The 23594-nt window shown below is 45.6% G+C and overlaps 1 protein-coding gene across 4 annotated transcripts in view; it reads left to right on the forward strand.

Moving 5' to 3' along the window:
* col5a1 (procollagen, type V, alpha 1) overlaps positions 1-23594 on the forward strand; it is a 67167-nt gene that overhangs the window by 28688 nt on the left and 14885 nt on the right. For all 4 annotated transcript variants that reach the window (XM_054758272.1, XM_054758269.1, XM_054758270.1 and 1 more), the window contains exons 5-36: positions 5572-5703; positions 6252-6353; positions 6431-6832; positions 6904-7767; positions 7850-7906; positions 9980-10021; positions 10474-10536; positions 10622-10696; positions 12169-12261; positions 12345-12401; positions 12487-12540; positions 14433-14486; positions 14548-14601; positions 14689-14742; positions 14820-14873; positions 15037-15081; positions 15424-15477; positions 15652-15696; positions 16032-16085; positions 16176-16220; positions 16298-16351; positions 17746-17790; positions 17861-17914; positions 19922-19966; positions 20055-20108; positions 20688-20795; positions 21177-21230; positions 22778-22831; positions 23032-23076; positions 23225-23278; positions 23356-23400; positions 23476-23529. In XM_054758272.1, coding sequence (XP_054614247.1) covers positions 5572-5703; positions 6252-6353; positions 6431-6832; positions 6904-7767; positions 7850-7906; positions 9980-10021; positions 10474-10536; positions 10622-10696; positions 12169-12261; positions 12345-12401; positions 12487-12540; positions 14433-14486; positions 14548-14601; positions 14689-14742; positions 14820-14873; positions 15037-15081; positions 15424-15477; positions 15652-15696; positions 16032-16085; positions 16176-16220; positions 16298-16351; positions 17746-17790; positions 17861-17914; positions 19922-19966; positions 20055-20108; positions 20688-20795; positions 21177-21230; positions 22778-22831; positions 23032-23076; positions 23225-23278; positions 23356-23400; positions 23476-23529 — 3066 coding nt within the window. The remainder of the gene's footprint in view (positions 1-5571; positions 5704-6251; positions 6354-6430; positions 6833-6903; positions 7768-7849; positions 7907-9979; positions 10022-10473; positions 10537-10621; positions 10697-12168; positions 12262-12344; positions 12402-12486; positions 12541-14432; positions 14487-14547; positions 14602-14688; positions 14743-14819; positions 14874-15036; positions 15082-15423; positions 15478-15651; positions 15697-16031; positions 16086-16175; positions 16221-16297; positions 16352-17745; positions 17791-17860; positions 17915-19921; positions 19967-20054; positions 20109-20687; positions 20796-21176; positions 21231-22777; positions 22832-23031; positions 23077-23224; positions 23279-23355; positions 23401-23475; positions 23530-23594) is intronic.

Raw genomic sequence — 23594 nt, forward strand, 5'->3', positions numbered from 1 at the left:
CTTGGACTTTATTGGATGAGCTGAGTCAGGCCATGTGACAGCAAGTATTTAACAAGTTGTAATTATAGCTGCTCACTATTATTATCTCCCTCAAAAACAAACCTAATAGCGCTAAGTATTTATAGGTAGAACTCACCCACTGACTGCCTTGTCAGCCACAGTTGTTTTACTGAGAATGAGGTGATACTCCAACCATCTTAATCTTGACTATCGCCAGCCCAGTTGTCTACTGTTACCGTGGGAACGGGGAGGTTTTTTTCATTTTTGCAGGGGATGCTTACAGCTGCGCGTCTGCCAGACTGGAAGCAGGGCAGACTCTCAAAGAAAGTGGAAAAACTTCAGTGCATACTTTCCAAATGATGCCAATTCTGTTCTCCTCTCGCTCCCTTCACCCCTTCACAAGTTTAGTCTGATTTTTTCTTTTTTTTTTCTGCCGGCGAGAAGCGTGCAGGGTTTTTAGTGCGAGCCAAGCCGGTCGTGCCAGAATAATAATGTGTAAAAGGAAGAAAAAAAACATGAATTCTCCCAAATGGTCCTTCATAGCCTTAAGAAGCAACAGTCGTCACTTTTCGGACCACATACGCAAATTGAATCACATTTCTTTGCATGTGTTGTTTGACTGTATGTCAGTGAAATATTTGCTACATCAGCTCATATTCTGTGTTTGCAGAAGCCCAGACAGTCCACCTCAGTGGGTGATAATGCACAAAACACAGCTGAATGTACAGTAAACTCCATAGCGGTTAGGGAGTTGTGAAGCCGAGACCAGTACTACTTACCGTACCCCAGAGTGGTTTGTGGTTTGGTTTCTGTAATGGATGTCGTGGTCACCGAAACAAACGTCCACCCCTCCGTAAGTACCATCTTGGTGGATTGTAGCATTTCTAGCGCCTGTGCCGTTTAAAGACAATGTAATTAGAGGGTCACCGTTTTTATCTGCTCACTAAAGCTGGGCCAAGGTATTGTAGTCAAGTTATTGTTTTGTGTTTGTTGGCATCATGAGCCATGGGGGTAAAGCGGCATTTACACTTGCACTTGCACGCATTTTGCCTCAGCATTGTCTCACAATTTGCCGTCATTTATTTATGGCACGCCTGAAAAGCGTGAAGATGAGTTTTGTTTACGCATAAATTACACACTTGGCACGCAATTCTGGACGGAAAATGGTGGGCATTTGGTAGCGTTTACGTCTAGTGCACGACAATAGTAAGCGTGTCGCGCATTGTTCCCACGCGGGTATGTCACCGGCACTTCCCGCATCCGTGAAGCAGTTGTGGCATTATTTAGTCCCGCTGTGTCCTACGTGACGCCACGCCACAGCAGGCATCACCCCATAGCTTCACAAATTCTTCTATTTGCAAGGGACCTACAAGATACTGAACTCAGAGAAGCAGCTAATGCAAAGAAAAGTAAGTCTAGATTTTCCCGTAGCTGCAGGTAAAGAATGTGCAAAGAGCAGGAAGGATGCAATAAACTAGAACATAAAAAAAGAGACATGGACAGTGTGGGAGAGGGAATTGCTGACTAGAGGACATCGCTTTGGGCACTATGATTAGCTATTAAAAGAAAATCACAAGGAAGATCCAAGACGCTGGAGAAATTACTTGAGAATTCCCAGCAAAGAGGAAGTGGAAAAGTTAACCCATTCATGTGAATGACACACGCAGAGGCACACTTTGATACGCACTACCCGCCTTGTTGCTGTGCGTTTGTGTTGCATTCACGACTAGTTCACAGAAATGATGTGTGCCCCGCACAGATCACACATATTTCACACCTGCTCACGACCAGTTTACTCACTGGCACGCACAACTGCGTAGCACTGCAGGGACAAAGTGCCTGCAAGTGTAAACGAGGCTTAACGATGGGTTGGTTGAGGAAGAGGAGCCTAACCAGAGGTCGTCTTCTGGAAAGAGTGATGTCAGTCTTGCAACGTGACGTCATCCAGATGTGTCTCGTTAGGGTGCTAACCATGCATTTGATTCTGCTTGTCCTTTTGGGCGTTGCTGACTTTGTGTGATACCTTGGATTGGTCAATCCAAGGAAACACTTAAAGGGCTACTATTTGATTTATAGGCGTAAGGATTTGTAGAATTTTTGATCGATACTGAAGAATCAATACCTCGATTCCATCTCTTCATGCTCTAAAATCCATTGTCAGATCAAAATATCGCTACTTCACTCATTTGAGGTAATGTTTATCTTAGTTTGTCTGTTGAAAGGATAACCGATCGTAAAAGGAACCATGTGTGAATTGTGAATAAAGTGTTAATTCTTATAGTAGTTCTTAAGAATTAATCATTTATTTTAATGGTTTTATTATTTTACTTACGCTTTTTATTGTTTAAAATACATTTTTCACATATTTTATATGATTCTCTCCTCAAATAAATTACTAAAACAAATTAATTATGAATTAATTTAAATTAATAATGTAATTAATTAACAAATAATAATGAATAAATGAAGTGTACCCCGCCTCTCGCCCAAAGTCAGCTGGGATAGGCTCCAGCATACCTGTCACCCTAGTGAAGATAATGGGCGTAGAAGATGGATGGATGGATATAATTCTATAAATTGATATGAAATACACCACATTTCAAAATGTACCAGACACATCAGGTGAATTTGCACAAAGTATCGGTTTCAGATCAGTACCAGCCTGAATTTTCCTCAGGAACGGATCGAAAACAAAATCCGTGGTATGCACATGACAAGTCAACAACTGTAGTCTCCCCCTGCTGGGTTTTGGTAGAACTTCAGGTTAATTGGAAATTCTACTCAGTTGACGTCATCATTGGACAGCAGTTGTTCCATCAGTGAAAATATGATCATCTTCCCTTCTCTAAAACATTGTCATTGTCCTTAAATGTGTGTGCATCATCCAGTCCAAAGTACGTGTCACACTTTTCCATACTTCTAGTCTAATGGAAAGCGCTACGATGGAGTTTCCACCGTGCACAATTAAGAGAATTTCTCTAACTCGTGTCAGATGTTTGCTCCCTTTTATTCCATCACAATGTCAGCAAGCCCTGGCCTGGAGTGCCCCCTCAGCACTTTCTGTGTAAGATTTCCGTCAGTGGGGGGGGCAAACACTATGTCTGCTATAAGAGGCCAAACTGCGATCTGGTTCCCTTAAAGAACAGGAAATGGGAATATGGCTGCCGGTAGTCCGTAGAGACGTGGGATTAAAATCTTTAGCAGACTGCGGTGGGCGGTCAGGATGGTTAAGGTGAGGCGGGGTGGTTAAAGTGGCTTCCTGCAGTGGTCTGTTACTGTTGGCATGCGTTTGGAGGGGGGCTGCCATCCAGCTGCAGCTTCAGGGAAAAATAAAAGAACATGCTATGTATCTTCATGCATTTAAAGGGACAGTATGCAAACTTTTTGTAGGCCTGCTGCTGATATATCACCACCATGCACAGAGCTAAGAGTTGGCCTGGTGCCGAGTCTTGTGAGTGCGTAAATAATGTTTATGTACTGCAGCTCACTTTTAAAAAATGCAGCCTGGACCTCCCAGGGTCCTCCTTGCTCTGTGGGGCCCACCGCCACCACATGTGTCAGGGAGATTTAACTTACTTAAGCTGCTCGGTGAGGCGTAAAAAAGTAAACAATGGCATTTCGAAGAGACGATTGTGACGTCTCATCATTGTCCTGCAAGGGGGGACACCACACTGCAAAGATCTGCAGAGGTTCATGCTGCAACACTGTGAAAGCACATATCATACAAATCATCACAATAACAGAGGCTGGAGTCCAATGAGTCCAGCCTGAATCAGTTTGGGTCGAGTTCAGACAGAGACAGATGTTTGGCCATGTCCTGAGAGAGGGGAGCTCTCTCCTGCCCCCACCTGGACACAAGCAAAACAGGGTGAGGTTTTTTGCAGTTGTGACTCCACCGTTTAGCTCCTCTGTGATGGTCATATTTGCATATCAGTCATTCCATATGTGACATATTTGATCAATGAGGTTCATTGAAAGGCTTGGCTTGCATGTTCCTAAACAGAATAGACACAGACGTATCACATTTCAGCGGGCTGCCAGCCGCACGTCAATGTGAAATGTCGCATTAGCTTCCAGTTGCGTTACGGTAGAGAACATTACATCTGCACAACAGCTGCATACATCAGGTTGCAGAGTGACATGCACTGAAAAAGAGCACCACGGCCTCAAAGAAAGGAAGTCAGATGTCACAGGGGATCAGGACATAAACCTGACTCATGGAGGTGTGGCGCCTCTGCAGATTCTACGCTGATGACGGTCAAGCTCCTGAATGGTTTGCTTTTATTTTATGGCTTCAGTTATGGGCAAGAGATAACCTTAGACATCTGCACATTCAACTGATGATGGATGTTTCAGATTAAGACGGAAGCGTTTCGTAGGTAATAAATTCATCTTGTTGCTGTTATTTTGTGACAGCCACGCAGCAGAACAAAGGCCTGTGATCGCGGTCACGTTGTTCTCAACAAGCCTTGCTTCTTTTTCATCGTGTTCCTGACCAAGTCTGAGCTCATTCCCGTCTGAGATCCTCCTGTCCCTTCACAGTGCAGCTGCGATTCACTGCCTCAGCCAATGCAACACAAAAACAACACACGCTGTCACTGATACTAAACCCTCGCTTAATCCCCGAATTTAGATGAATACATCAGACATTCGGACGTTTCCTGGGAGGCTCGTAGCTGGCAGGGACGCTGCGTGGCGGCTACTTCATTCCTCCCGTCTCAGAGGAAACATTGGGATTTGTTTTCTTGCATCCAAAGTAAACGCTAGTGATAAGCCAAGGACAGAGCAGGAAACATCATCCTGAGGAGGACTATTAAAGGATCACACGGCTTTTGTGTGCAGAATGTCCACTCGGCTTGTTTGTGTGGGAGCTGTGCTTCAAGAGTCTCAGCTGGCAAGGCCCGCATGATCCTAATTAAAAACACCATGGGAGTCCATTCCCATCGTTTGCCTCATTATTCCCTTTTCTCAGTTTGTTGATTCTGTATTGGAATGATGACATCATTGCCTTTAAATGTGTGATGAGAACATGTTTGGACAGAAGCAATACAGCAACTTGTAGCACACACTCACACCCAGCTCCCTGTGTAGCCCGGGGATCCCACAGAGCCTTTGTTTTTTTCCTCCTCACTCGCTTGCTTTTTCCTTCTCGTGCTTGTTCCCATCAATCTCACGAGTTCTGCCTCCTCTTGTCAGCGTTCTTAAATAACCATTTTACCGCCCATGCCTTCTCCTGTAAGTTAAACCTGGACGACTGGTACCGTCTGCAGGTCTGCTCATGCTCGGATGGTCTTGTGCAGAATCACTCATATTTCACAATCAGCTGCGAAGCAATAATCATTCTTCAGAACCTCGGCAGGATGAGTACCATGTATTGAAAATGAACAGTGCAGGAGCCTGCCAGTGTTGTGAAGTCAGACCCTTTCGAATCCCTGGCCTACTTTCAACCAGCAGATCGTTCTTATTTTTATTTGTTGACAAGCCAGCTATTCAATTTGATCCAAGCTTGTTTGTTTAAATGCATAACTCCGAGTCGAGTCTCACACGCTTCCTGTTTCTTGTGGTTTCCAGGGAGATATCCAGCAGCTAATGATTGTTGCAGACCACCGCGCTGCTTATGACTACTGCGAGCACTACAGCCCCGACTGTGAGGTGGCGGTGCCCGACCAGCCACAGAACCAGGACCCCAACACCGACGACTATGTGAGTGATGCGCCTTTTTCCTCTCTTCAACGCAGTGGTCCTTGCTGCAAAATGTAACGTGTTTTCTAGTTTCGTTGAAACCACCACTGATTACAGTTGATCTTGAATGACCCCTTGCGAGCAAGAGCCTGTTGCACCTTGGACAAGAACACTTCATTTCAGCTGACAGGGTGCAAAGGTTCATCAGGTTATTAGTCCGTTCATCGTGGCCGGGTATGATGATGATGAATGGTGCCATGTCCAAAGCTAAATTCCTCTACTTCACTTTTCCGCCTCTACACTCATGCTAATTAACCCCACGAGGCGTTAAAAAGAAGGAACAGGTGACCTTTGTGTGCATGACATGAGCCATTTGTCATTCTGGGGTAACAAGTTCGAACAGGGACGTCCAGTAAAGGTTTCTACAGGTCTGAAGGCATTCCTGCAGCTGACTGATGGCTTGTCTGTTGCTCATACGACACAGCCTGATCCAGTACTATCATGCTGGGTTTAGGAATCAAGCATTTAATCACAGATAATCTCTCATTGCCTCTGTTTATTACCTTCAGAACACAGAGGAGGACAGCTATTATTATGAATACCCTTACTATGAGGATGTGGACGGAAAGCCTCTTGAATCAACTGCCGACGCAGAGGAAAAGGAGGTTAAGGTAGATGATCAATAAGTGGCTCCTTCTAAAAAGGTTGTCAATATATGCACAATAAGTTGCACTGGCGTACATTACAGGTTACAGGCGCTGTTTCCAGAGATGACGTGAGGGTCGGCGCTGGGGGCAAAGTGGTGACTTCCATCTCGTCTAGCTCGTCGTCTTCAAGCTCATCATCCTCTGGCTCGTCCTCCTCGAGCTCGTCAAGCAGCTCTTCGTCAACTGCAACAGGTGGCCGAGACGACGGCTCTTATGACAGCTATGACAGCTACGGCAACTACGAGAACTACTACGACGAGCTGACGCCGGCAACCCCAGAAGACGATGACGACTCCCGGCGTATCACCATAACCAGCACCGGCACCGGTGGTCAGCTGGACCTGGGAACAACTGGAAAGATTGACCTGGGCGCAGGGGGCGCTGTGGAAACGAGGGTCGTCACCGGCGGCGGGGGAAGCTCCTTCACCATCAATAAAACAACAGTAGGTTGACCGGAATCGTGCGGCTGTTAGCGCCAGTGAGACACATGTATGAATAACTTCTATTTTCTTAGGTTGGAACTTCCTATGACGACTACGGCGATGGCTACGATTACGGAGTGGACAGCCACATAACCACCGGAGGAGGCAGCAGTAGCCGCACAGTTCACATTGGTGGTGGCGGTGGTGGCAGCAGCACCCTGCACATTGGCGGTGGAGGTGGCAGTAGCAGTAGCAGCAGCACGATCCATCTTGGTGGTGGAGGTAGCACCAGCAGTGGCACCATCACTCTGGGCGATGGAGGTACCAGCAGCAGCAGCACGATCCATCTAGGCGGTGGAGGAAGCAGCAGCAGCGGCGGCACCATTACACTCGGCGGTGGCAGCAGCACAATTGACCTCGGTGTTGGAGGTGGCAGCAGCACAATCGACCTTGGTGTCGGGGGTGGCAGCAGCACAATTGACCTTGGTGTTGGAGGTGGCAGCAGCAGTGGCACCATCACTCTAGGCGGCGGCGGCAGTAGCAGCAGCAGCAGCTCCACCATCACACTCGGCGGTGGCGGTGGCAGTAGCAGCAGCAGCAGCACCATCACCTTAGGTGGCGGAGGAAGCAGCAGCAGCAGTTCCACCATCACGCTTGGCGGTGGGGCTACTGGAGGTGGTTCTGTATCCACTGGCGGCGGTTCCGTCTCAGTAGGAGGATCTTCCACGACCGGTGGCGGCTCGGCCAGCGCAGGCACTGGTGCTGGTGGCTCCATCGCCACTGGAACCGGCCTGGGCGTGGAGGGCGAAGACGACTACAAGGACCTGGACGGATTCAAAGAGGCCATCATCACTGACTATGATGACATGGATCTGTATGACACCTATGACGATCTGGAGTACCAAGACAAAGGGTCCAAAGTGCTTCCTGCCGAGACCAATGAGTATTACGGACAGGTGAACAACACTGGACATGATGTAGAAGGTTGGAAAGATCACAAGAGATGTAACTAATGGTGCCATCATGTTTGCCGTGCAGATCGACGGCGTTCGTGGTGAGAAGGGACAGAAAGGAGAGCCCGCTGTCATCGAGCCTGTGAGTATCACTTGTTGTGTTTGTGGTCCATATGTACACATCCAGACACAGAACCCGCGAGCTGATCTTTTTTCTCGTCTCCTTGGGCGAGGCTTTGGCCACTAGGACTACAACATAAACATTTGGAAAACAGCCATGTGGGGATTGTCAAGTCATCTGCAAACACAGTGCAAGCTGTGTCCAAACACAGAGAGAGGGAGGGAAAGTGTGCAGGGAAGAATTCCCTCAAAGGCTTTCTCTTTTTCCAAGCTGTTGTACAAAAGGCGGAACAGATTCAAGAAGTCGTTGTGTGCAGGTGAAGTCACCAAAGCGTGCAGCATCGGGTCAAGTTGAGGCGCAGCAGCTGTTTCACTGCCAAACAAAATGTCACAAAGTATATGCGCCTCTGTGACGAAGCGTCTTTTTATTTACACTGAATGGACGAAAAAGGAGTGTGTGTTTAGGCTCACCTCTCCTCGATGGACGGGCAGACAATAGCCAGCCTTCTGACAGATGTTGTCACCTACAAACAGCCGGTTTTCCCAGCATACACAAATGCACGTCTCATCTTGCTAGCGTCACTCGAAGCAATTTCATGAGGTAAATATTCAAAGGGCGGTGCCTGGTGGTCTGTGGAAAACAGCTGAGGTCACATAATTGCGTCCCACAGGGGTAATTAATTAATTGCTGTTCCGTGGTAGACTATGGACTATTATTAGTCAAAACATATTGAAATACAAGTGATACTGTATGTAGTATTCTGGTCACTAGGTGGCAGTAATGACACAAAACATTGAGACATTACATTACCTTAAAGGAAAAGTGCAATATTTGTGGAATTTTGCCCATCATCCACAATCCTTATGTGTGACATGAACACACATCTCTTTCTCTTTTCTGTGTGTTCTAAAGACATAATAACAGATAAAAAGAGGCGGCTAAGAATGCACATAATGGGACACATCTATTCCACCTAGAAGGCCCGCTATTAAAAAAACCTCCAAGAAGGTTTTATGACCGTGTAGTAACAAAAATAATTAATGATAACATGTAATACTTACAGTATTTTGGTCATTTTAAGCATTAGCGGATCTTCCTTCCTAGGTGCATTGATTTAAGGCAGGAGCATCGAAAGGAACGCTAGACCTGGTGTTAACTTTTTCCAACTCAAAAATAAAAACAGCAGCAGCGGAGACAGCGTTACCTTTCGCTAATGGCATTGGCAGTCATTGTGAGCGAGTGTGTGGTGAAGCTAGTCTGGCTAGTAGCTAGCCGGTGTGGTGTGGCGAGGTGTCACTACGCCAGTAACGCTTTGTTCTTTTATTAACAATGCTAATAAGAATAATAAAAACAATGTCACTGTAGCGTGGTTAACATGCAGGTCATGTTATGTAAATGGTGCTTTTTGGAGGTTTATTCAGAAGGCTTTATAGGAGGAATAGGTGCGTCCCATGAGGTGCATTCTTAGCCGTCTCTTTTCATCTGTTTTTATATCTTTAGAACGCACAGAAAAGAGAAAGACGTGTGTCCATGTCTCACATAAGGATTGTGTGCATGAAGTTGGCCATGGCATGTCCGGCATGATAGAGTGAAAAAAAGTTCTCCTTCCATTCTGTGTGGAAGTGATAAGTTTTTGGCCTCTTAAGTTTAGAAGACATACATTTTAGCCAATTAATAGCAATAAACGAGGGACGACTGCACTGGCTTTCATCCACTTGCGTGTTGGAAAATCCATAAGCTGTCCAGTGGGATACGTGGCGGTTGTCTACAACAACAAATCTAGCAAACCACAGCCACAGAGCGCATCTCAGAGTCAACCTAACATGTCATGACGCATGCATACACGTGTTGTATGCTGCATGCACAATCACGGTTGAGATCTGCTCGCTGCATCCAAATGAATCATCTCGCGCTTCTTGTGTCAGGAGAGCACTGCAGGGCTTTTAATCACCGGCTGAAGCAAAGTGACAGGCAGGAATGTGCATTAAAGTTTGAGGGGCTGACTGGGTTTGGGAACAAATGCCGCCTTTTCTAATGAAGACACGGGACGTGTGTTATTAATGATGGGCTGATTCCTGTGCTTGTGCATTGCAGGGAATGCTGGTGGAGGGTCCGCCTGGGCCTGAGGGGCCAGCGGTAAGTCAATGCGGCTGAAGCCTGTCCTCAACATGTCTTTCTATCCTCTTTATTGGCACTCTCTGTTGCTCTTCCACTGTTTAGTTAGTCCTTTGGAAAAAAAACAAAAAGTTAATGCCTTCCTGTGCAAACCCCTGGCTGCGTCAAAGGGAGTGTCTAGCAGCTTTTCCCAGATGAGATAGAGACTTGCCCAAATGTCAATTATTTAGGTCATTTCTTTTTCAAAGTAGTTGCTCCTGACACCCTACAGATGGAGTCCTGCAGAGGGCTTCCATGGAGAAACAAAGAGCGCCTCACAAAGGACGCGCCGCTTCACAACGCTCCCAAGTTGCCTCACGCATTCCTTTCCCCCATGTGCAACTGCTTTGCAGATTTAAATATTTGCCGCAGCAAATAATTTGCGCTTTGTGGTGTACATATGAGAGTCCAATGTCATCTTTTCCTTACAATAGGGGCTCCCTGGACCCCCAGGTGCCTCTGGATCACCAGGCATTGCTGGAGATACAGGAGAGAGGGTGAGTAGGAGGCTTTTAAAACTCAGGTAATCCAAGCTGGTTTACAGTACATGTAATGACCTGTGGTTTTCCCCTCACCTGTCAGGGCCTTCCGGGTCGTCCTGGTCTTCCTGGTGCTGATGGTCTTCCAGGACCCCCTGGCACAGTCCTCATGCTTCCTGTAAGTACAATACACGACACTGCCATTAATATTCAGCTCATTTACAGTGCAAAAATAACCCCCCTCCCACTGTGTGCTAGCTCAGTCTTACTCGATGCCAAGTATGATGCATGACTTTCAATTGCTGCTTTTATGTCACACTGACATGCTCCATTGGAAAGTTTCCTATTGTGTTTACAGTACTTGCAAGAAATCAAACCTGTGTTTTAGCAGCCCCTTGTGGTGTATGTTGTAACAACATCACCCGGGACTTTGAAACGCTGTAGTGTATTAGCAGTCAAGGCCCGTCTCTTGATCACTTTTAGGGAGATGTGTCTCTGAATCGATTGTATTTTCATTCGTCTTGACTTGGATTTAGACCGAGGGTACTTTGGATTTATTTTCAAGACCAAAACTGCACGGGAATATTAGGACAACCACTGGATATACTGTAAAAAGTATTGTTTTAGTACTTTGTTGTCATCCGTGACACTAGCATTATACATTCGTCATAAGTTCTCATTCTTGGAACCGTTCCCATAGAAAAAAATGATTAAGCAACAAACACGCTTGTTCACGTATTTATCATCCCAATTTTGCAGATTTCGGAAACTGGTCCTGGTCTTTCCTTGATCTTGAGTTTATGTCATCTTCACTACAACACTTAAAATTCACACAGCCAAATTAAAAGATGATGGGATGTCCTTTCAGGGAGTCGTTAGCGCTAGATGGCACATTTTAACGAGTCTCTTTGGCTTCTCACGTCGGCCAAGTTAACTTTTTACCCTCTTTGACTTTGTCTGGCTGTTACCGTTGAGGAGTTGATGACTTTTGCAAACGTGAAATTGTGGTTTTCGAGCGTGTGAGACGTCTGGACAGGAACTCCATCATATTGCTGGAAACCTGATCCACCAGCTCCAAAGTCCAATGCAAAAAAGGAATATTTAGCAACTGAGGGGATTTGCTTTCTTTACCTTAGAATGCTTTGGGTTGTTGTGCTCCATTGATCATCCAGATCTTGGCCAGTTTGATGTTGACAATTCCACTGATGCAAAGCTTGATGGGAAGCTGCTTAAAGTATCACAGATGGGAAGGAAGGGGTGAATAGCTGCATTTATTTTTTGATTGGGCCAATAGCCAATCAAACCCAGATGAATTTGCACGGCTGAGAGCTTTGAGGAGATCTCGGTGGGTCATGATGACATTCAGCTGTCTTGATGTCCCTTCCTGATTTGAAAAAAGGCAAGAAAATGGGGGGTTTGCTGTACATTGTGGGACCTGAGAGTCACAGAGAAACCAAACGTGAGGAACAGAAAACTGGGCTGTAATCAGCCTTGGTGCAATACTGCCTTGTCACCACCAGGTGGCTGTAGCAGTTGCATTTCTTTTAGTGGAAGCAGGCTTTGATGAAGCCGATGTGGCATTTACAGGCAAAAATGTTGGCTATGTTGACTGAGAATGATTTCACCTGCTTTGGATTTCCCCTCTCATAGTTCCGATTAAGCGCCGGAGGGGACTCTGGCCAAAAGGGACCTGCCGTGTCAGCTCAGGAGGCCCAGATGCAGGCCATCATGCAGCAGGCTCGGGTAAGCATCCACAAGAGCTTTTTATCTTGTTCTGGTACATTTTTGTATTTGCATTTTTCACGCATTCCTTTTCCCGTGTCCAGCTGGCGATGCGTGGATCGACCGGTCCGATGGGTTTGACTGGCAGACCCGGCCCGCTGGTGCGTATGCGAGACGTTGCAATGATGATGAGATGATGCATGATGACAGGATGGGTCGTCACTCATCAGTGTTTCCCCCATTCAGGGTCCTCCTGGCGTGCCAGGACTAAAGGGAGAGTCCGGAGAAGCAGGTCCTCAGGTACTCCAGGAGCCCTCACCTTTACGTTTGATAGCACTCTCAAAAAAATCCCAAAAATGATGCTGATGATGTTTAGTGTGACTAATAGAAACTCAAAGGTGGAACACAGTCCTTTTCTGTATGCCAAATCAGATTTGGAAATAGATAGAATATAATAGAATAGATAGAAACATTGTATTCATCAAATAGAGCGCATGGGCAATGTTTTAAGTCACATTTCAACACGCTTACAGTAACTGTCACACAAGCAGAAAAGTTCATCACTGGCCAATACTGACGCTATAACCAAGACGTGTGGATTCAAGTCACACAATCTGGAATCACAATTTTGATGACTTTGTACTGGAGCTGACAATGTCATCAAAGACTTGCAACTCAACTTGGACTTTGCCATCAATGACTCGGGACTTGACTTAGCCTGATGACTTGAAAATACTTGAGATTTGCAATGAATGTGTTGAGTAACGTGATGGTTCTCATATCACTTGCATATTTTCCCTTTGACTACGCCTCACTCGACGCATCTATCAACGTCCTGTCAGGTTGAAGAACATTTGCCAAATGGAATAAATTGCTCCATTTAGGCATGGGCCGGTTAGCAGTTTCAAGGTATACCACAGTATGAAAAAGTCACGCTTTCAAAACCACTAAATTGTGCGTCATACCGTTTCTATGGCATGAGAGAAAGTGGAAATACTTTGTCACGTCCTGTTATCCCTCCCGGCCGAAAGTGGGCTTCGATGTGTTGAAACCACAGGCGTGTGCTGTGTTGCCATACATCGGGCATGGACAGTAAAGGCGTTGTTAGCTGTCTCGTTAGCATTGAGCGGCGCCGGTCAGGCCGCGCTGTTGTCGGGCGACATACTACTCACGTGGAGGGTCACCAAATGTGGAGATGTGGCTGAAGAGGAGACAGGAGGGGTATAGAGGTCCCCACTGAACAACAAGCAACAACCACTTCAGTTGCTAACAACAATCACATGACCCGGAAACGGAAGCATTTCTGTGTGGAGTTTGCATGTTCTCGCCGTGCGTGCGTGGGTTTTCTCCGGGTACTCCGGTTTCCTCCCACATTCCAAAAACATGCATGTTAGCTTAGTTGGAGACTCTAAATTGTTCATAGGTATGAATGTGAGTGTGAATGATTGTTTGTCTATATGTGCCCTGCCATTGGCTGGCGACCAGGCCAGGGTGGACCCCGCCTCTCACCTGAAATCAGCTGGGATAGGCTCCAGCGTACCCTAGTGAGGATGGGCGGCATAGAAAATGGATGGATGGCATGAAGTTATTTATTTGAAATACATATGTTCCACTTTCATGGTGTTCTCTTATGTGGTTTAAAAATGACTGTTTTGACTTGCCTTTTCTCTCTTTTCAGTTAAGCTATTTCAAAATAACACATTTTCGAGCCGTAATTCTAATGCCGTGAAACCGTAAAACGGTGATATTTTTGCCCAAGGTTATACGGTCAGAATGTCATACCGGGCCGTGCTTAGCTGCACTGTTCAAGTGGCACTAAATGGCTTATGGCTCGTAAGGACTCGTAATGTCAAGCCTATGACTTTGGAGTTGACTCGATCTGTCTTGTCTTGACTTGAGACTTGCGATTAAAGACTTGCCTCGCAAAACACTGACTTGCCCACACCGCTGGTAAAAACCAAAAACTGCCACCTTTGATCTTATACACCTGCTCGAATGTGTCAACACGTGTGTGAACACGCCTTCTTTTGTAAGAAGTGTCACAAAAAGATGAAGAAAAACAAAAACACATTTTGTCGACGTTTGCTAGCACCTTGTGTGACGACTCGGCAAACTCGGCAGTTTTAGAGACGCCTATTTCCTGGTGTTGTCTGGCCATTTTACAAAGAGCCACCTGCCTCTTTTCCTCACAGGGTCCACGTGGACCAATGGGATCATCTGGACCTTCTGGAAAGCCCGGCAGAAGGGTAGGCCTGACGTACAACCATTAGAAATGTCATTAGAAAACACAAATGGTCACCTTCACAGGGTCGCTCTGGAGCTGACGGCGCCAGGGGCATGCCGGGCCAGCCTGGACCGAAGGTATCTGGATCTGCAACCCCCCCATACTTCCTCTATGATGTCTTCTCTCCATAGTCAGAAGTGCTGGAGTCTCTTGTTCTCTTTCAGGGAGATCGTGGCTTTGATGGTCTGGCCGGACTCCCTGGTGAAAAAGGACACAGAGTGAGTGTTTGTTGTCATGGTGTGTTACCTCTGCAGGTGTTGTCACGTGAACTTAAAGCCAATGTGCATTGTTCCAGGGTGAAGCAGGCCCCCATGGACCACCCGGTGCGACTGGCGAGGATGGAGAGAGGGTGAGATGTTATCAAAGCCTGAAAGCAGCATCCTTTTATGTTTTTAATCTCAGCCAACTCTTTTGTCCGCCTCTAATCTCATCATTACCTGCGCCCGACACCACCTGCACCCCCTTTTTTCAATCATCTTCCCACTTTGTGACCCGCTTCTTCTCTCTCCCAGGGAGATGACGGCGAGATCGGACCAAGGGGACTTCCCGGAGAACCAGTGAGTGTTTGGCAGACCTACAAAGTGCATGTATCATCTTCGCACGCAGCCTGTCATACACTATCACTGCAGCCCGAGGGAAGGATGCGGCTGCTTAAAAGCCTCCGCCTCGTGGCTGCTGGTGTGATTTCTTTTGTCCACCAGGGTGTGCTCTACCAGTTTGATAGCTGGAAAAGTCTGCTGCGCAGTAAATCTGCACAACTAATCTGAGAGCACCCCTGAAGGACATTTGGGAGGACAGAAGTTTAATTTATAAAGCCTAAATTTAGCCAAAGGTGTGTAATAATTCATGTCAGGTAGTGATGGTGCTATCAATCTCATTTCTCCATCCTTTATCCCAAGGGCCCCCGTGGTTTGCTGGGACCTAAAGGACCTCAGGGACCTCCCGGACCTCCTGTGAGTTCCCCCCCACCCCCTTGATAATAAAACACCCAAGAAGAATATATGAATGATATTTATGGACGTTTATGGACAGTCGGGTGGTTTAAGGTTCCTTCATGGGACTTTACAGATGAAAGAAGCAGTCAATGATACTCAGACACTTCATGTGGAATTAAATGTGTCCCGCAGGGCGTCACTGGAGTGGACGGCCACCCTGGACCCAAAGGCAACATCGTAAGTGACGTCCTACTGTACTTATTGCCTGACATCGACATTTACAACATTCTTTAAAATTCATTAAATAAATTTTAAAAATGCTTTAAAAAGAGTGATTTCAAAAAAATCAAGGACTCTGTAAAATTGTACTTTCAGAACATAAAATCACAAACTAGTTGGGCTTGCATTTCGCTACCGTTGCCTCAACATATAAAGACGTGTCGTCTTTATATGTTGACAGACGAGCGCTAGCCTGATCGAAAGTTAAATAAGGGATGAGCATTATTGCCTTTAAAGCGTATTGGAAATGGAAATGAGTGAGGAAACTTAATCATCTTTCTTTCCATCCAAAGGGACCTCAAGGAGAACCAGGACCGCCAGGCCAGCAAGGAAACCCTGGTGCTCAGGTTAGCAACCCATTTGAACGTTGAGGTCGCATTCATTTCATTCAAGAGAGCAAAATAAACAAGTTCTTTTTATTTGTGTCCTCTCTGTAGGGACTTCCTGGACCCCAAGGAGCCATTGGTGCACCAGGAGAGAAGGTGAAGCCTCACACACTTCATGAGTGATGCAACACAATGTCAGTAAGTGCTGATCATGCCATCTCTCTTTCATCCAGGGCCCCACTGGTAAGCCTGGTTTACCAGGAATGCCAGGAGCCGACGGACCACCGGTAAGTCCACGTCCAGCTAACCGCTAACAGTTAACTCTGCCAAACTGAGAAGCAAAATCAGCAATATGAAACTACACAAACTACACAGTGCTTGAATGTCAACGAATGTTTGTTGGTGGTCGGAGAGGCCGTAGGCGTGAATTGGCAGCCAAGTTTCTGTCAGACTACCCCAGGGCAGCTGTGACTACAGATGTAGATTACCACCACCAGTGTGTGACTGAGGAGCGAACGAAAAATGGTTTACTTTATTGTGAAGCGCTTTGGGTGCCTTGAAAAGCACTATAAACAATCTAATCCATGATCATTATTATTACTACACATCCCACAATGCATCTGTACTTGTGCACGATGACAGCATCTGTTTTTCAATGCCAATTTTTGTCAAAAGCGGTTCTCTCTCTCTTTCTCTCAGGTAATTGTGTGAAAAATAATACAAAAAATAATATTAATATTACAATAATAATTGAGTGTGTCGTAATTGATGAATGTAATCAGTAAATAAATAAATAAAATGTAAAGAAGGATGGAATCATGAATAATACACGGAATACCAACATGTTACTAGAATACAGTTCATATGATTAAATATGAACTATTCCAAATACATAGAAGAAAGCAATCAAATGCGTCAAGGATACAAGCAACCCACAAAAAGTCCAAGAAATTAAAGTAGACAATCTCGTTAGGACAGGCAATCTTAGTTTGAAAATGTCATGTTTTTTTATTTGTAATAAAAATGTTTATGAAAATATTGGTATTCAAATAGCATGAAATGACGGAACAGCTCCATTTAGACTTTTGGAGAAATGATACTGATGCCTTTTCCTTCGACTTCTCTCAATTCATAATTTAGAAGCCCCAAAATAAAATATGAGAACAATGCCCCCCCCCCAACCTCCAGTGGCTTTTAGACTCCAAATAGCTCTTTTCTATTTTTAAACCTCCATTTGTCGAAACGGCGACCGCCTATTCCGCTCGCGCCTGCACCTCATTTGGAGATCGCACGGATCTCTTTCCTTGCCTGCGTCGTGTCACAACACTGCAAAGCCATCAGAGGCTTTTCCCAGCTCTATTTGCTTCCAATCTATTTCCTCTCCGCCTCACACACATCCTCTCATGACTGCTGCATGTGTGTGTGTGTGTGTGTGTAATAGCGCATGTGCGCATACATCCAGAGATGTATTGTCCACACTAAGTCCCGCGTGGGAGTGCAGGAGCGCTCCATCTATCTGCACATTAGGATGTCTTGGCTGGGAATGAACTTTCCAATTTGCGTCGCCCTCCAATAAAGAGTTTTACTACTTCTGCTACTCCTCGTTCATTCCAGCTGCAGTTGTGGTGTTTATGGTGGTCATTACACGCTGATGAGATGATATGATTGTCATCACTCACAGGGTCACCCTGGAAAGGAAGGACCTCATGGAGAGAAGGGACACATGGTAACTAAACATACACAACTTTGTGTATTCATGCTGCGTGTGTGACATGATGAATACTTTGTGTCTCCAGGGCCCCGCCGGTCCTCAAGGACCCATTGGTTATCCCGGGCCTCGAGGCGTGAAGGTGAGCCAGTGATCAAAATTGACAAGAGGCCTATTAGCGACTCTCAGCGACAACAATCCATCACCCGGTGTCAGCCTTTAAGTCGTTTGTTTTTTTTCTTTTAAATGAAGTTTGCTGCGTGATTACCTTAAACGAACGCTTGGAGGAAGGCAGCTTACTTGCTGGAGCGCAATGGCTCAGGTGGTGGAGTGATTGTCTCCCTACCTGAAGGTTGCTGGTTCCATCCTCGAGCCTCCCGTGACCATGTCGAAGCATCCCTGACGAAAATACGACTAAAATTTTGTCAATTTGACGAATACAACAATTTCATTTGTAATGTTGAAAATATGTTGTCTTGCCGGAAACGACATAATCACAGTAGCTGAATACTTTGCACGGGGACACAGTTTACTCAGCATACACACTGAAAATCTGGGATCGAGTATTTTCAAGTCATCAGGCCGAAGTTCGAGTCATTGATGTCCGAGTCCAATTAGAGTTGCAGTTCTTTGATGATGACTGGCAAGTCGGGTCCAAAGTCAACAAAACTGTGACCTGACGAGTCCAATTTGCGTGACCTGTGCTTTGAGCAGTGTCAAAGTGCTTTGAGCACCTTGAAAGTACAAAAGCGCTGTGAAAGTGTAATTGATTTTTTTCCCATCCGTGGCTACAAAGAAGTGTAATGGCTGACAAAAAATAAAAATTAAAAAACAAATATAACAAGTCAAATTTTTTTCCAACAAGGAAATCAAAATTACAAGATTTTCTGAACTTGAAATATTACGAAAAAACCTACATAAAGTTGTATTGTTAGCAGCATTTGTCTTGTTGCTAACTCTTCTGCACACTTTTGATGGTTTTTGCTACTCACTTGTGTGTTGTTCCTTTTTCAATCTCTGAATTAAACTGTACATATATATATTTATTATTATTTTATTTATTTTGGTTTTTTTTTCTTCATTTTGCACATTTTTGCTTCTTTTTGTGCAATGGTATTTGCTTTGTTGCTGCTATTTTTTGTTATTTGTCGCCACTAACTTGCATGTGTTGATGCTAACCTTGCGTATTTTTGCTAATCTTTGAATGCTGTTGCTTGCTTTGTGCGTTTGTTGCTGCTAAACTTTGTCCATCATAACTGCAGATTATGTACCGCTAACTTGTTTTTTAAATTTTTTTTCCGCTAACTTATGTATTGAAGCTAACCTTTACGCATCGTTTCGAACCTTTCCACGCTCTTGCTAACATCTGTTCATTTTTGCTTCTGTTTATGCTGTCATTTGTCAACGCAAACTCATGTGTACTAGCTGCTGCTGCTGCTAACATTTGTCACCGCTAACTTGTATGCTGTAGCTAACTTTCACGCATTGTTTCAAACCTCTCCACACTGTTGCCAACTTTCGTGCATTTTTGCCTCCTTTTGTGCTTTTATTTGTCACGCTAACTGATGTGTTGTAGCTAACTTTCAGGCATTGTTTCGAATCTTTTCACGCTGTTTGCTAACATTTGTGCATTTTTGCTTCCATTTGTTGTAGCTAACTTTTACGAATTGTTTCGAACCTTTCCATGCAGTTGCTAACATTTTTGCTTCCATCAGTGCTGTCATTTGTCACTGCTAACTTTAAATTGTTGTAGCCAACTTTCACACATTGTTGCGAACCTTTCCACGCCGTTGTTAACATTTGTGCGTTTTTGCTTTGGTTTGTGCTGTCATTTGTCACCAATTTTTTGTGTTGTAGCTAACTTTCACACATTGCTTCGAACCTTTCCACGCTGTTCGCGCATTTTTGCTTCTGTATGTGCTATCATTTGTCACAGCTAACTCAGGTGTTGCAGTTAACTTATATGCGTTGTTACGTTGCTGTTTTTTCTGCATGATGGCAAACATTTGAGTGTTGTTGCTAATTTTTTTAGATGCATACTACTACATTACTGCGGATTTTGCAGCATTGTTGCTAACTGTTGTGCATCATTCCTTACCTTTTAAATGTTGCTGCCAACTTATGTGTGACATGTTTTGATGATGTGCAGGGAGCAGACGGCGTCCGCGGTCTAAAAGGAAACAAAGGAGAGAAGGTAAAAGAAATTGAAAAAGTATCATTTTGGACGGTTTTTAGATAATTATTTGTTCGTAGCGTTCACTTGATGATCCCTCTGTTGCCAGGGAGAAGACGGCTTCCCAGGCTTCAAGGGAGACATGGGTATCAAGGGCGACAGGGTAAGTCTTGTGGTGTGCGTGTGTGTGTGTGTGTGTGTGTGTGTGTGTGGGATTGCGGGTGATGAGCAAACATCAGGTGTCGTCACTGCTGCCTCGTCCACTTTCCAGTCTTAACCTCCACGACTTTGGGCTCAGAGCGGCGAACTTTGTTAAGGAACTAAATCATCAACACTCGTCTCAGCCTGCACTTCAAACACCAACACATACACACACACACACACACACACACACACACCCTCGTCCTCCCACCCTGACTATATTGAGAAAGGAAAGAAATCAATGGTGCTTTAAAGCCTGCAAACCCCTCAAGACTTCCTTTGCACTGCCAGATGAAAGCAAAGATTTTGAGCAGGGGATGACACGCTCAGACCAGCGAATGACACATTCTGAAGCTTCTAGAGTGTGTTTGCTTGCTATGTTTAGCTTTACATGACTCCAAATTCCCTGGAGAGAGGCTTGTGTAAACACACTCGTGCTGTGAATCATCCCAGCTCAACACACCGCTAAAGGGATGCAACGCTTTACATCCACGGCTGCTCATGGTTGTTTACATGTCCTTCCTCTACATGTCTTCTCCAGGGTGAGCTCGGACCGGCGGGACCCAGAGGAGAAGACGGTCCTGAGGGTCCCAAGGGTCGAGGTGGTCTCCCTGGAGATTCCGGTCCCCTCGGCCCGTCTGGTGAAAAGGTAAACTCCCTGATCTTGGTTTTGCTTGAGGTTTTTTTTTTTAACGTCGTATTTTCCCCACAAAAGTCCACTGAATCCTCCAGGCGTCACTGTGCCATCATCAGTCATGTTTGCTTCGGCTCAATAAGGCTTAACGAGGTTGCACGCTACACTCCGTCATTGTGTTCCCTTCCGCATTTATCACCACTGCTCCTCTGGAACCAGCCGAGGGCAAACAACAGATTCAGAGCTTGTTTGTTCAACAGAATGCTGGCTGAGACATCATTGCAAACTAAAACCTTAAGAACACTGTTTATTTTATGAGTCCAAGTTGGGTGCATTGACGTCGGCTGATCTTTAGGCATTGTGTTGACTTTGGGTTGTTGTCGATGTGTCTCACAGGGGAAACTGGGAGTGCCCGGCTTGCCAGGATACCCGGGAAGACAAGGACCAAAGGTAACTGGGAACGCAGCAGTCCTATAACACACTTGTGTCCACATGTACATGAATATTTCTTCAATCAAAGTTTAAAAAAATATGCCTTTTGGCCTTATTTTTTAGGTATAAAGCTCCGAAAAATCTGCTCTCCTTTGTATTGTTTCTATTCAGTTGTAATATGTATAATACTGTGCAAAAGTCTTAGGTCATCTGTCAACGTAGTAAAATAGTAAACCAGGGGTGTTCAAACTTTTTCCATTCAGATGAAATTTAGATATTTTGTTTTTTTTAAACCGATACCGATAACGCTCTGTTTCTGTGGGCCAAAGACGATCATTTCACTTTTGTCTGAGTTTAGCTGGAGAAAGTTGTTTTGCATCCGCACACTGATCGGTCTGATGCAGGACCACGTTCACCTGCCGTCAGGGACACGGAGATCTGCGTGTGGTCTGCAGAGTTGTGGTAGGACACATTGCAGCTGCGTATGAGCTGGCCTAAAGCAAGCACATGTACAGATCGAACAATAGGGGTCCTAGGATTGACCCCTGGGGAAATCCACAGGCCATAGTCATTTGCTCTGAGACACAGTTACCAATTCCAACAAAGTACTTCCTGCCCTCCAGATACGTACCAGAGATTCCCACCCAGTTTTCTGAACGCTGTAATAAGACCACATGTCAACTGTGTCAAAGGCAGCGCTCAGCTCTAGCAGAACTCAAAGTGAGACGTTGCCTGCATCTGTGTTCACACGGGTATCATTTGTCACCTTGATCAGAGCTGTCTCAGGGCTTTAGCCTGATTGGACAGTATCAAACACATCGTTAGAGAGCCGGTGTGCCGCTACGGAGGTCAGGAGAAGCGGAGTATGGAGAGGAAGGAGCCACCTGGCGTGGCCCAGCAAGGTGCACCGTGTTCAGGCACACGCTCCGAGCAGCTGGTGTGACGCCGTGGTGCTTCACCACCCCACCACCCCCTCTCCCCCCATTGCGGAGCATTTGGTACGACATCCTTCCTCTTCGAGTGAATGATTGTTTACAAGTGAGCTCAGGGGAAGTGACGACAGGCCGTTAACGTCACAGGCAGAAGAAAAAAGGAGAGCTTGATTTGCTCACCTGCACAGTACGAGTCACCCCGACTCATTGGACTGTTTTTTTTAAATGAGTTATCAGATTTATCGGTATGGCGTCATAATTCCCTCATATCGGACCGATAATTATTGTGATTACTGTAATTAGTTTTAACATTTCAACTTTCAACTAAATAACTGTTCACCTTCAGGCCTTGGTGGAGGTCTGCGCTCCACTGTGTCATGTTGTAGTTCCATCAACACATCTATTCGTAGACATCCAAGTCTTTTTCCTTTGCCTTTTCCAGTCATGACTTTCTTCATGCCTGTGATTGGCTGAATTGGCGTGACGGTTAGGGGCTAATACCAATCACGGTTTTGGTTGCTTTTAAAAACGCCAGCGTACCCGTGGGCATTGCCTTAACTACAAAAGTTACATTTTTCACCACATTGTTAAAACGACAGAAAATAAAGGCATTGTTGTTGTTGTCGCACACAGGGATCGCAGGGTTTCCAAGGCTTCCCAGGTGCCAACGGAGAGAAAGGAACTCGGGTAAAGTAAAATGTTAATTTGTGTGAATGTTTTTCCGGGCAGGAGCAAAATTTCTGGGAAACTTAACTCTGAGGGGTGTAAACTTTGGTGCTGATCCAACCTAGGATTAGTGGAGGTCTGAGCTCAAACAATGATCTTGCAAGCGTTCCCGTATGAAGTGTCCCGGTGTCCCTCTTGGCTGATCCCTTGTGTGTCCACAGGGAACCGCAGGAAAGCCGGGTCCACGTGGGCAGCGAGGACCGACGGTAAGTCTTAGTCAGCAGAGTCGTGATGCTGCACAGATGGCCGGCTTGGCACCTGAGCGCAAACACAATGTGAAAAGCCTCTGCCATTTCCAACTGGAAGTCCAAACGGACACTTGCATGGAGGAATTATAACTTTCTCTGTCCCCAGGGTCCTCGCGGTGAGAGGGGACCAAGAGGACCAACTGGCAAAGCTGGACCTAAAGTGTGTAAACTGCTGAGCTTAAAAGTCCTGATGCTTGCATGAGCGTCTTCATTCATATCTCTTTTTGGCCCCTGCAGGGTAACTCCGGGACAGACGGCCCTCCAGGACCTCCCGGTGAGAGGGTAGGTGACCCCTGACCTTCCTCACTCATCATGTGACTTTTAATCGAAAGTTAACCAGTGCTTTTTGTGTGTCAGGGTCTGCCAGGACCTCAGGGACCAACAGGATTCCCAGGACCAAAGGGCCCACCCGTTAGTCCAAAATCCCCAACACCTCTTCATGGTTCTACTCTCAGTCAGTCCACCTACTTTTTGCA

This window comes from Dunckerocampus dactyliophorus, chromosome 17 (genome assembly GCF_027744805.1).
Source record: "Dunckerocampus dactyliophorus isolate RoL2022-P2 chromosome 17, RoL_Ddac_1.1, whole genome shotgun sequence".
Taxonomy (NCBI): domain Eukaryota; kingdom Metazoa; phylum Chordata; class Actinopteri; order Syngnathiformes; family Syngnathidae; genus Dunckerocampus; species Dunckerocampus dactyliophorus.